General features: G+C 67.7%; 1 protein-coding gene across 6 annotated transcripts in view; it reads left to right on the top strand.

The window, feature by feature from the left end:
• SCN5A (sodium voltage-gated channel alpha subunit 5) overlaps positions 1–13178 on the top strand; it is a 103781-nt gene that overhangs the window by 20472 nt on the left and 70131 nt on the right. For 4 of the 6 annotated variants that reach the window (XM_070073050.2, XM_070073051.2, XM_070073045.2 and 1 more), the window contains exons 4-9: positions 1181–1270; positions 2170–2298; positions 7618–7709; positions 10885–11115; positions 12138–12201; positions 12861–13002. In XM_070073050.2, coding sequence (XP_069929151.2) covers positions 1181–1270; positions 2170–2298; positions 7618–7709; positions 10885–11115; positions 12138–12201; positions 12861–13002 — 748 coding nt within the window. Of the gene's footprint in view, positions 1–1180; positions 1271–2169; positions 2299–7408; positions 7501–7617; positions 7710–10884; positions 11116–12137; positions 12202–12860; positions 13003–13178 lie in introns of all 6 variants that reach the window. The other 2 variants (XM_070073052.2, XM_070073048.2) reach the window with 1 other exon arrangement.

Below are 13178 nucleotides of genomic sequence, written 5' to 3'. Positions count from 1 at the left end.
TGCCTGGGAACGAGTGAGCCGCTGAGTGAACGGGCTATGCCATGAGGAGTGCCTTGGCACAACCCTGGGTGTGTGCGTGTGTGTGCGTGAGCCAGGTCCTGCCCTTGAAAGCTGGGGCGGGGGCCGAGCCTGGCAATGGGGGCCCTCCCGCGGCCCCCCGGGGGAGAGGTAGCCTCTAGCAGAGAGACCGCGGGGCCAGCTGGGGCAGGGCTGGGCGGTCGTGTGGGCAGCCCCAGACTCCCGAAGCCACATTGCTGCCATCTCGGGTGAGAGACCGGAGTCAGTTATAAGCTGGAGGCTGGGTTTGGAGTGCGGACTTGCAGGTTGCTGGGCGCCCCAGGAGGAGGACCGGCAGGGTGAAGGGCCTCCACGCGGGCCCCTTCCTCGCGGGCCCCTCTCCCAGCTGGGGCAGGGCCAGGCGCTGGCTGCACCAGCCTCCTGTGCGAGGGCAGAAGGCGGCAGCCCTTGGAGCCCAAGTACTGCAGCTGCAGGGGCTGGGGTGGGGCTGTGTCCCTGCTCCCGGCCATGTCCCTGGGGAGTGTCCAGCCTAGCGGAGGCCCAGGTCTTGCAGGGGTGAGGGAGGGGAAGAGGCGCTCAGTGGGAGCTGTGTGCAGCCTGAGGCGGCAGTTGGCACTTGCAGCCCCCGGGGGCGGGGCGGGGTGGGGTCAGGCAAGGCCACGGAGATGCCCGAGACACGGCTCCGGCACTTGAGCCCCCTGTGGCAGGGTGACAGCTGATGTCACCCCCAGCAGCCAGGCCAGAGGGTCGCCCAACACCCTGGGAGTGCAGGGGAGTCCTGGCAGGTGGCCGGGCCGGGCACTCCTGCTGGGGGCAGGAAGGGGTGTACTCGGTGCTGTAGAGGGCACGAGTGAAGGGAGAGGAGGCTGAGGCAGGACTCCCCACATGCTGCAGGGAGAGGACTCCTCCCTCCTGTGTGGGCCGGCCTCTGCGGTCTGGGGCTCCGTCCACCCCTCTTCTTTCCCTCCACGCCAGACCCAACAGGGGATCCTGTGACGGTGTGGTTTTGGGTGTGTGGTGCCCTCCAGGGGCTGAGAGCAGGGCGGGGACGGAGAGGGGCCGTGGTGGACACTGGGGGTCCCGGGCATCCCGGGCACCCCTCCCCAATCCGGCGGCTCTGGCCTGGCAGCGGCGACCCTGGACTTTGCCTTGACTTAGGCACGCTCTTCAGCCTGCTCATCATGTGCACCATCCTGACCAACTGCGTGTTCATGGCCCAGCACGACCCCCCGCCCTGGACCAAGTATGTCGAGTGAGTATCCGCATGCCAGGTCTCTGGGGACGGAAGCAGGGGCCCCGTCCTCCCCCGGAGAGGAGGGTGAGGTCAGTGCTGAGACGGGGGGAGGAGCTGGCGGGCACCTGGTCGTGAGAGCCGGGAGGCAGCTCTGGTACTTACAGCCACCCAGCCCCACTGGACGAAAGCGGGGTGCGGCTGGGGAGGCCCGGGCTGACCCTCACCCTCCCCCCACGCTGCTGCCCTACTCTGAGGTCCCACTCCCGGAGCCAGTGCCTGGCCTCCGGGCACTGCGTCCACTCTCTTCCCTACCTGCAGGTCCTAAGCAGCCTCCACAGGCCCCCAGGGCACCCGGCCCCTGTTCCAGAGACCACAGAAAGCGGGGGCAGCCTCTCTTGCCAGTGCGGCATGGCTGTGTTCACACTGGGGCCTGGGCTCTGGCCCTCTCCCCTCCCAGTCCCGCGGGCTGCGGTCTGAGCATCCCAGTGCCCACCCAACCCCGGGCCTTGGAATCCAGTGCTCCTGTGAGCCCCCCAGTACACGGCTGGACCCTCCTACCATGTGGTCAGTCGAGGCTGCACCACACTGCCACTGCTGGCCTCTGAGGACACACACACACACCCACACACACACGCAGGAGTGATGGTGACGCTTCCCACAGCACAACCCAGTGGCCGCCCCAGGGGTGAGGGGGTGGGCAGGGGTCTTTTTGCATCAAGACAATGGGGAGAGAAGCTGGGGAGCTCAGATGGACGCAGGGCAGGCTCCTGGTAATCCTGACCCAGCAAATATGTAGACGGGGCGGCGGGGAGCCAGCGGCTGGCACAGAGCTCCAGTCCGCGGTTGCCCCATGCGCGGGGACCCTGGCGAGCGCGGCTTCCGCCCCCTGAGGAACCGTGTCGGCCCCGCCCCCCCAGGTATGCCTTCACCGCCATATACACCTTTGAGTCCCTGGTCAAGATCCTGGCTCGAGGCTTCTGCCTGCACGCGTTCACCTTCCTGCGGGACCCATGGAACTGGCTGGACTTCAGCGTGATTGTCATGGCGTAAGTACCTCGCTCGCCGCCCCCGGCCACCTTGCTCCTCGTCTGCAGGTCACATGCGGCTGGGCCGTGGAGGGAGGAAGGCAGGGTAGAGAGCCCAGGGCACAGTGGCTCCGGCGGCCACAGCGGCCACGTGTCCGGCACGTGGTTCAGATTCCGGCTGGGCATCCCCTGCCCTTCCCCCCAAGAGAAGCAGCGTTCCGGCCCCAGCCCCGGCCCCCTGTGCACAGCGACCTGGCCTGCTGGGAGCCGAGCAGGGGTCCCCAGGAACTCGTGCCAGGCCCCCGTGTCCGCTCTCACAGGCTGCATGTTTGGCACTTTAAAAAGGAAGGATTATTTATTTATTGGAAAGGCAGAGTTAGAGAGGGAGAGAGAGAGGTCTTCTGTCTGCTGGTTCCCTCCCCAATCGCCACAGTGGCCGGGACTGGGCCAGGCCAAAGGCAGGAGCCAGGAGCTTCCTCTAGGTCTCCCACATGGGCGTCTTCTGCTGCTTTCCCAGGTGCATTAGAAGGGAGCTGGATCAGAAGGGGAGCAGCCAGGACTCAAACTGGTGCCCATGTGGGATGCCGGAGCTGCATGCAGGCTCTGGATTTGAGAGAGGGAAAGAGAGAGGGAGAGAGAGAGAGCGCGCGAGCAAGCGAGCTTCCATCTGCTTGTTCACTCCCTTGATGGCTGCAATGGCTGGAGCTGGGCTGATCCAAAGCCAGGAGCCAGGAGCTTCTTCCAGGTTTCCCACCCGGGTGCAGGGTCCCAAGGACCTGGGCCGTCTTCTACTGCTGTCCTAGGCCATAGCAGAGAGCAGGATTGGAAGTGGAACAGCCTGGACTAGAACCAGCGCCCATATGGGATGCTGGCACTGCAGCCCGGGGCTTTAACCCACTGCGCCACAGCGCCGACCCGCTGCGTGTGACACATTTTAAAGCACTTGCTCACCACCATCCAGGGGTAGGCGGAGACTGAGACTGAGCCCCACTTGACAGAAAAACTGACGCCCAAGAAAGTGAACCCAACCCCAGGCCCGCCTCGGCCTGGACCGCAGCCCCACTGCGCCTTGTCGAGGAAGGGGGCACCGTACCCCGATGCCCCAGGCAGCGCATGCTGAGCCGAGCACCCCACCTTGGCACGGAGCGGAGGTGATAGGGCCGGGACTCCCTGCCTCTGAAGACCCTCAGCTGCCCCTGTCCGGCGGAGGACGGCGTGTGGCTCAGCGGCGTTGGTGGTCGGTCCAGCCCCGCTGGCCAGGGTTCTTGGGTTCACCGAATCCTCCTTGCTTGAACCCTGGATGGAGCAGCCCCGAGCTCAGCCAGGGCTGGACGTTGCATCAGAACCTGTCTCCGGGTGTGCTGTTGGTGAGCTGGCTTCCGCCTGCACTTCCAGGTGGGGAGATGGAGGCTGAGCGAGGCAGTGCCTTGCCTGCAGTCCAGAGTGAGCGGGGAGTGGCGGCAGGGCGGGCCGTGGTCTGGTCCCTCCCGGAGTGCAGGAGCCACGGGGGGTGGGGAGGGCAGGGGGAGCAGGCAGGGCCGGTTCCCCCCCACCCCCGGCTCTGTGTGGCCTGCAGACAGGGTGGGGAGGCCAGGCAGGCAGGGCAAGGGTCCTCATGGAGAGGGGGACCTGATGAGAATGTGGGGGGCTCCAGCAGGCGGGGCTCACAGGAGACCCCGGGCGCTGGGGTCTGAGCAGCAGGGAGGGTGGTGGTGAGTGGCAGAGCTGGAGGGAGGAGGGGAATGGAAGTCAGGGACCTTGGGTTGGAGCACCGGGGTGGGGTGCTGAGCCCTGAGGGTGCAGCCTGGCACTGTGCGGGCGTCCCTCGCCATCCGGAAGCCAGGAAGGCGCGGGGGGCAGAGGGAGCTGGCCGGAGAGGGCGGCCCCCCAGAGCCTGGGGAGGAAAGCGAGTGCCCTTGAACCTGAGGGAGGTGACACTGCTGGAGGTGACAGGGCCAAGGTCACCAGCACCCTTGGCGAGGGAAGGTTCTAGAGAGAACAGGAGGCCTGGCGAGCCCGGGAGGAGGTGCGGTGGCCCATGGCGCCTCGGGAAGGGAGGTGCGTGTGTGGGCGAGGGAAGGATCCAGCAGAGAGGAGGCTGGCCGGGGGCGGGGCCCAGGGAGCGCTGACCTTCAGGGCGGGCGGGCGGGCTCCGTGCAGTGGGGAGCTGGCTTTTCCCTCCTGATTGCGTCTATTTTTTCTCTGTGAAGTGAGGAGCAGGATTATCAGCCGAGGACACGGCGGGCGGGAGGGGCGCGTCTGTGGCTGAGAGAGAGGGAGGACTTGGCAGTGGAGTGGGGTTGCCAGGCTGGGGCGGAGCCCTCTCCCTGCTCCGGCGGCGCTGGAGCCTGAGTGACAGCTGTCAGTGCAGGTGCTGTGCCCGACCTGAGGCCCGAACGCAGCAAGTCTGCGGGCCTGTGTCCTGGGTCAGTCCCAGTCTCATTCCCCCCGGGACCCCTCGGGAAGCCGCTCCTCCTGCAGAATCGCACAGCCGTACGCGCCCCTGGCCCCGGCCCGTGCACCTGCACTCCGCGCTGGGCTCCAGCACGTGCGCCTCCCGTCTGGTGAAACTCCCATTGTACAGGCAGGGAAGCCGAGGCTGGGCAGAGCCCGCCACGCGCCCCAGCTCTAGAGCGGCAGCGCTGGGGTGAGACTGACTGGAGAGACCTCCCCCCAAGCCTGGCGTTGGTGGCCAGGCTTCCTCCTGGTCCCCCGTCCCACAGGGTGCAGCGGGTGCAGGCGAGCGGGGTGGGCAGGGGGTGCCTGCCGGGCTCAGCCTGCAGCCCCCCTGCAGGAGCTCGTCCTGTGCCCCCCTCCCGGCTGGGCACTACCTGCCAGTTAGCACAGCCTCCCGCCTTCTGGGGTTGTTATGGAAACCAAACCTGGCAGGGAAGGGAGGGCGGGCGGCCGTCGTCGCCGCAGTCGCTGGCTCGCGGTGGCTTCCCCATCTCCAGACAGGGCCGGGGCAGCCAGGAGGCGGGCTCAGCCCTGCGCGTGCTTCCTCAGCCCCCAGGAAGTCTCCCTGCGCTGGGGCGGAATTCTCACCCACCACGCTCTGCGCTCCCGGGGGCAGGCCCACGCTCTCACCCAGGCTCTCTGCCCCTGCCGGCAGCGGGGCAGGCGGGGGGGCCTGGCTTGGACTTAGGCAGCCTGAGAGGGACAAGGCCGCACACGGGCGCGCGCACACACACACACTCGCACTCACAGCCAGCTGCCCCACTCTGCTCCCACTGCTCAGCTGCTCTGAGCACAGACACGGTCCTCCCTGCCCTGTCACCAGCCTGCCCTCTTCACCGTGGAATCCTGGCTTCCCTGTGCTTGGCACGTGCACCCAGGGGGCGGGCGCTGAGCGCAGGACAAGCGTTGCCTGTGCTGGGGACCCTGTTCTAGCCTGGCAGAGCCGAGCGAGAGACGGGCAGGGTCTTCGCCCTCAGGCAAGGGTGGCCGGCGCCCCGTGTGGTCTGCGCCATGCTCCACTGGCTCCCCGTCGCCAGCTGCTGTCCCAGGTAGCAAGCAGCAGGAAACTGGGCCCAGAGCCCCTGGGCTGCTGGAGCCACGGCTTGTCCGAGGGATGGCAGCGTCGGCCCCGGCCGAGGGCCGCTTGTCCGAGCGGGGAGAGGTGGGGCAGGGGCCCGAGGCTCTGTGCCATCGTGGAGGGTGGGAGAGCTCTCAAGTTGACAGGGGCTTGGGTCGAATGCATGGGAGTGTTGGGGACCTGAACTCAGGGTGAGGCTCTGCTCCCCCTGCCCTAGAGAAAGCCACGCCGGCTGCCGGAGTGTGGGGGTGGAATGAGACCCCAGCCCAGAGGAGGGGCCCCTGAGGATGCTGCGCTGACTGCCCACCTCTGCAGGGGTGTGGGAGGGGGGAGGGAGAGAGCAGGCGTGGCCACAGTCTCCGCTTAGCGGTTCAGTGTCAGAGCTGACCCTGCCTGCCCAGTGCTTTCCCTTGGGCCCTCAGGCTGAAGGGGGCTGCAGGAGCTCCCGGCAGTGGGGGCTGGGAGCCCAGACCACCTGGCACAGCAGCCTGGCTCACTCCTGGCTCCCGAGCAGGTGCTGAACCCGGGCGTGCCCAGAACTGGAGAGGGTGCTTTTCTCTGCAGGGGGTGCCCTGGGCAGGCTGCGTGGCTGTGCTCTGGGGAGGAGTCAGGGGTCAAGGCAGGCTACACGCCTGGCTTCCCAACCCCCAGGCCCTGCCCCCAGGACGCGCCTGGCAGCCCAGGGGCTGAGGCCCTGTCCCTGTCCCCCCAGCATCAGATGGACATGAGACCGAGCACCAAGCCCGACGTGCTCTGGGAGACACCCTGGGGGCGAAATCTTTGCTTAAATATCACAAGTGACTTGCTGCTGTCCCAGTGGCCTTGGTCACACGCTGTCCCACCAGCCACCTCTTGGACATCCTCGTGGTCCTGTGGCCCAGCTTGATCAGGTCCCTGTCTCCCAGAGACGGAGTCTCTGTGCCTATGGAGGCCAGGGGGGCTGGGGCAGGACGCCCATCCAAGCTCCAGATGAGTGTTCCTGGCCCCGAGCCCTGGGCCGGACAGACCCCATGGAGGGCTGCCCACCTCCGAGGTTACCCTGGAGAACACGGCGGGGGGAGGGCTCAGGCCCCCTTCTCTTTTCCCTTGTTGGGTCAGCTGCTACCAGTGGTGGTCGAGGGGCAGGGCTTCCCGCTGCCCCTTTCCCGTCCCCGAGGGTCTGTGTCCCGGGGCCGCTCCATGCTTAGATTTCTGGCTGGCACGCGTAAGGGGATAGAGACCCAGCCCCCACCCCCCGCTGTGCTGGTCTCTGCAGGGCTGCAGGGCCCCGCTGGTGGGAGCCGCCAGGCCACAACAGACGCGGAGCAAAACCAGCACCAGAAAGCCACGCGTTCCAGTGCCAGCTGGCCACCCGCTTCCCTATCTCACCCTGAGGGGCGGCAGCCCCAGGCTCCCGCTGCTGTGCCCAGCCCCCAGGGGTGTGGCGAGCGTGGCGGAGGCACCACAGTCGTTCAAGGAGCCGAGCCGCCAGGGAGCGCGCCGTGCCGTGCCGTGCCGGGCCGGCAGGACCGTGGGGGGCGGGGGAGGGAGGCTGGGCTCGGGCGGCAGGCGGAGGCTCTGCTTGGTAACCGCCGTAACTGTGGTTTGATTCTGCAGGTATGTATCAGAAAATATAAAGCTAGGCAATTTGTCGGCTCTGCGAACTTTCAGAGTCCTGAGGGCTCTGAAAACTATTTCGGTTATCCCAGGTAAGAGCCCAGCGCGCCGCTGGGACCTCAGCTCCAAGTGACTCTCTCTCTGTGTCCCGCCCGTGTGTCGTCCTGGCGTCTTGTCACTGTCTCGTCTGTGGCTCTCCCTTGTTACAGATACACCACTGAATTTGTGGACCTGGGCAATGTCTCGGCCTTGCGCACCTTCCGAGTCCTGCGGGCCCTGAAAACTATATCAGTCATTGCAGGTGAAGAACAGGGGACTCGCCAAGGCTGGGGGCGCACGCCGGGCCGTCCCCGCCCCCCGGGAGCCACGCCCTCCTGGGCAAGGCCCTGCGCACCTGCCTGTCCCGGGGTGTGGGAACTGCTGGCCGTGGGTGTGCCTGACTCCCCTCCCTCTCAGCGGGCTTCAGGCTGCCCACTCCAGCAGTGCCCCCTCTCAGAGACCCCCAGGGACGCAGAGCACCCCCCAACCCCCCAGGCTGGGCCGGCGTTGGACCCAAATTCTTCCCCAAACAGTGAAGTTCCTTTCCAAACGGAACTCGGCGAACCTGAGCAGCCAAAAGCTGGCTCACGCACGCATGGCTCCAGCCGGAAGTGCCGTCCTCTGAGCCACAAACCCAGTGCACACTGTTCCCGCCGCCCCCACCCGGGCGAGCAGGGAGAAGCCAGCACCGACCCTCGTGAGCGAGTGCCCTGTGCACAGGCGCCGCCCAGCCTTGGCGTGGAACAGCCCTTGCTGCATGGTGCACAGGTAGAGGTTAGCAACCGGTGCATGGTCGCCTCGGCACACACCCTCCGTGACAGATGTTGGCAATCGTCCCCGGGAGACCTGCTGGCCCCAGACGGCCCCTCCGGAAGTCATTTCAATCCCCAGCCAGGAGCGTGCACCCCCACCCCTGCAGCCAGGAGAGTGCACCCCCACCCCTGCAGCCAGGAGAGTGTACTCCCACCCCTGCAGCCAGGAGCGTGCACCCCCACCCCTGCAGCCAGGAGCATGCACCCCCACCCCTGCAGCCAGGAGCGTGCACCCCCACCCCTGCAGCCAGGAGAGTGCACCCCCACCCCTGCAGCCAGGAGAGTGCACCCCCACCCCTGCAGCCAGGAGCGCACACCCCCACCCCTGCAGCCAGGAGCGCACACCCCCACCCCTGCAGCCAGGAGAGTGCACCCCCACCCCTGCAGCCAGGAGAGTACACCCCCTTCTAAATAAAAAGGCTGGCTCTGCCCTCAGGGCCACCCAGGGGCTGTGTCATCCAGGTCTTCTCTCCCACAATCACCTGCATCCAGGCTCAAAGGTCAAAGGTCATCCCGACTCCTGGCTCCCCGAGCAGGTGCTGAACCCGGGCGTACCCAGAACTGGAGAGGGTGCTTTTCTCTGCAGGGGGTGCCGTGGGCAGGCTGCGCGGCTGTGCTCTGGGGAGGAGTCAGGGGTCAAGGCAGGACCAGTGGCGCCAGCTGGCTACGTCCACTCTGGATTGGGAAACTGGGCGCCCAGGCCCAAGGCTGGCGTTTGGTGATGGCTGTGCTCCCGGCTCAGGGAGGATGCCGGACTCCTCACCGTGTAGGGGAGCCCCCCGTTAGCACTCCTCACCGTGTAGGGGAGCCCCCGTTAGCACTCCTCACCGTGTAGGGGAGCCCCCCATTAGCACTCCTCACCGTGTAGGGGAGCTCCCCGTTAGCACTCCTCACCGTGTAGGGCCCAGACCCCTGCCCGGAGCCCAAGCCAGCAGGGCCTCCTGCCTGCATCCCCCACACAGGCTGTCCACCAGGGCCCAGGGACAGCCTCGGGCACACAGCCTCCCAGAGCGTGTAAGGCTGATGTGGCCCTTAGGTAGCAGCCTGTCCCAGGCTGTTGGTCTCAGACCTAGAGACAGTCTCAGCCCAGCCCCCCTGGGTCTCTCCAGAGCTGCCCGTGGCCCCAGAAAGCAGTCATTAGAAAAATGTCACGGCTGGCGTCTGAGGGCTCTGTGGAGGAGGTGCCCCGACCCCAGACTGAGACTTGCGTAGCCGTGGCCTCTCTGGGGCTCAGTCTGCGTTTCTGTAAGACAGGAGTGAGTGAGGATGAGGGTGTCCGAGGCCCGCCCAGCCTGCTGAACCTCAGTAGCAGGAGGGGTTCCCTGCTGGTCCCCAGGACCGGGCTGTTCCCCCCAGACTGCTGGACCCATGCTCGCCGGAAGGGAAGTCCGTTGTCCTCATGAGAAACATTTAACCCTTGGGCACAGTCACCGTCCACCAGGTCAGGGGGTAGAGCTGCTGGCCTGTGAAGCCGCTGCATCAGAGTGTGCGAGCTGTGCCCACGCCCTGTGTCTCTGTCACCCTCGAGACCCGCGCAGGGGCTGCAGGCCCAGACACGTGCACCCTGGGGGTCCCAGGGGCTCGGCTGCAAGTCCCAGCGCCGCTCGTGCCAGGCCCTCCTCTGCCCAGGCCGTTGCCAACATCTGTCAGGATGACCGCCGGAGAGAGCTGAGGGCCTGAACCCTGGGCAGGCAGCGCAGGTGGCACCGTGGGGAGGCCGTCCTGCTCCCGCATCCCGCGTCTGCCCACCGCTGCCTCCGCATCACGGCACGGCGGCCGCTCCTAACACATTAACCGCTGGACGGCAGATGGGTGCTGCGGTGGGGGCGTGGGGCGGGGCCTGCTGCTGGCAGAGGAGCCCCTCCCCCCGGTGCTCGGCTCGCTCTTAGCCTAGGAGGGCAGGCAGAGGTCAGACCTGACGCGTCTACACGTGCTTCCTTGTCTGCTGTGTGGTGCTGGCTTCCGCGGGGACGGGTCCTGGCATCTAACAGATCGCAGCACCTCTGCTTTGGGGAGCGGGGTGGGTTGTGGGCCAGATCCCCGAGGGTCGCGGCAGGCGGAGGAGTTGCCGGGGGCACCCCCGCCTGTCCCCCAGAGGTGGGCCTGAGCCAGAGCTGACCCCTTAGAGTGCTTCAGCCACCAGGGCCCTGCCGAACCTGCCCCCGCAGGCCCCCAGGACACAGGCTGCAGTCACAGCCAGGCCCGGGGCCCCCAGTGTCCTCCCAGGGATCCAGCCGCGCGCCCCGCGTCATCCAGGAGAGCGAGGAGTGGCCGCCACATCTCTCCCCATCTCGGGGTCAGGGCCCTGCGTGGCCCGGGGGGCAGCACTGGACCCCCGTCTCCTGTCTCCCGGCTGGGCCCGCTGTAGCTCGGGGCCTGCTGGAGGGTGAGAGGCCTCCCCCACGCCATCTGCTGCGTCTGGCCGTGGGGAGGAGCGAGATCCAGAGCCCATCCCTGGAGAAGGCGGGGCCGGAGCGGGAGGCCGCAGCCTCGGGGGCTGGGGCAGGCTCCCCGCCCTGCCCCTGCCCCGTGGCTGCCTGTCCTCAGGACCCCCGGGGGGGCCCAGCAGGTGGGGTGCGGCGCGGGGGCGGTGGGGGACCCCGTGCTGGCTGTCGCCGTCCGCAGGCCTCAAGACCATCGTGGGGGCGCTGATCCAGTCGGTGAAGAAGCTGGCCGACGTGATGGTCCTGACCGTCTTCTGCCTGAGTGTCTTCGCCCTCATCGGCCTGCAGCTCTTCATGGGCAACCTGAGGCATAAGTGTGTGCGCAACTTCACGGCGCTCAACGACACCAACGGCTCCGTGGAGGCCGACGGCCTGGTCTGGAACTCCCTGGACGACTACCTCAATGACCCAGGTGGGGACGGCTTCCCGGGGGACGCTGGGCCCATAGCCCGGGGCCGGGAGAACAGGGAGGAGGGAGTGAGAGGAGGGGCACAGAGGGAGCGGCGGTGGCGTGGAGCCGTGCCTGGCTGGCCCTGGGCTCTCCCAGTGGGCGTCTGCACTCCTGCCAGGATGCTGACCCGCCCCGGGCACCCCAGCGCCCTCTCCTCTGCCTGCCCCGTGCAGGCCAAGGGCCGGCGCCTCTCCTGCTCAGCGCTGTTGGGCTGGGTCAAAGGCGGGGCCCATCCCACCAGCACCACGCTTTGGAAAACGGAGGCACAGTTTCAGCGTGGCATAGCTGCGGAGGCTCAGCCGTGGTCAAGGGCAGCGGCTCTAAGACATCGGGGGCTTCAGCGTCCCCGGCAGGGCTCCAGAACACAGCCCTGCGGCTCTGCCCCAGGGTGCCGGGGTCAGCAGGTCAGCTCAGGCCCTGCCCTTGGAGATCTGCTCTCAGCACCGAGGCAGGCGGTGGGACCGACAGCTGCCCCACCCAGAGGAGCAGACAGGACCAGGTGTGCTGGGTCTCCCAGCCCCCTCTGAGCAGGCCCCAGTGTTGCCGTGGTGACTGGCCGGCACCCCTCCTACCATCGAGTGCAATGGCAGTGGCTCAGAGCGGGGCAGTAGCTGGTGCAGGCTCCACAGTGACTCAGCGACCCAGCAGCCACTCTGCCAGACCCTCACCTCCTGGTTCAAGGCCCCTCTCGGTCCTGGGGAGCCCCCTGAGTGGTGTGGGGCAGGGCGCGGAAGCTCCCCAGGGAGACAGCTAAGGGCCAGCCTGCCTGGGGCTTCCTGGGGCTTGTGAGAACGCGACGGGCACTAGTAGCAGAGGTTTGTACGGGGCAGGAGGAGGGCAGGGAGGCGACTAGGGCAGCCTGTGCCCGACCATACGGAGGGCGGGGCCGGGGGGAGGCGGGAAGCCCCCAGCCACGTCTCCGCCTCCCCGGAGCCCTGGTGTCAGGGCCCGTGTGCCCCTCACCCCTCGTGTTTCTGCTCCAGGAAATTACCTGCTCAAGAACGGTACCTCCGACGTGCTGCTGTGTGGGAACAGCTCCGACGCCGGGTACGTGGGCCGCGGCCGGGCACCTCGCCCGCAGAGGCCTCCTGTGACCTGCGCCTGCCCGGCTGCAGGCAGAGGCAGCGAGGCCGTGCCCAGGTCCTTCCCTGCCGGCCCCTGGCTCCCTCCACCACCCGGGTCTTCCTGGGGCCGCTCCCTCCCTGCCCCCACTCTGTCCTGCAGGGCTGGCTGTGGCCTGGCCCAGCAGCCTGGGCTCCCCCAAGGACAGGCAGGGACCAAGCGTCATACCAGGCATGCCCAGTAGCTATGGGCGGCTTTGGAGCTCTGGGTCAGGGGGATTGGGCCGCGTGCACTCAACTTCCTGAACTGTGGACGGGCCCCGCCCCCGCCCCCGCCCCCACTCAGCGCCAGGGTCCTGCCGTGGCTCTGGGCTCATCCTGCTCTGTTCAGGCGAGCTCCTCCGCTTCCCCTGGTGCCCGCACTGTGCTCGGCTCCCTGGGCAGGGGAGGAGACGCAAGCTGGGCCCTTGCACCCCCTGCCTGTGGGAAGAGACAGCTGCTGAGGAGGGGGTGTAGCCGGGGCTGGGTGTCGCCTGGCAGAGAGATGGCCCCGGGAGCTCAGGGGCGTGTGCTGGGGTGCCCCGGGGGGCATGGGATGGGCCAGCAAAGGGCGGAGGGCAGGAGGCAGCGTCTGATTGGCCGCAGGACGTGCCCCGAGGGCTACCGGTGCCTGAAGGCAGGCGAGAACCCCGACCACGGCTACACCAGCTTCGACTCCTTCGCCTGGGCCTTCCTCGCGCTCTTCCGCCTGATGACACAGGACTGCTGGGAGCGCCTCTACCAGCAGGTGCGTGGGTGCCTAGCTCGGCGGACGGACAGCTCGCCACCGCTGAGAGTCGGGAGGCGGATGGGGAGCAGGGCTCCCCATGTCTGCAGAAGGGGGTCGGCAAGCAGAAACTCTTCACCAGTGCCCCAGGGCCCCTGCCTTGGTGGCCGACCCTCTGTGAGGGGACGGTCCTCCGA

This window comes from Oryctolagus cuniculus, chromosome 4 (genome assembly GCF_051225735.1).
Source record: "Oryctolagus cuniculus isolate XC-2025 breed Fujian yellow rabbit chromosome 4, ASM5122573v1, whole genome shotgun sequence".
NCBI classification, from domain to species: Eukaryota; Metazoa; Chordata; class Mammalia; order Lagomorpha; family Leporidae; genus Oryctolagus; species Oryctolagus cuniculus.
This window is presented reverse-complemented; position numbering and strand designations above follow the sequence as displayed.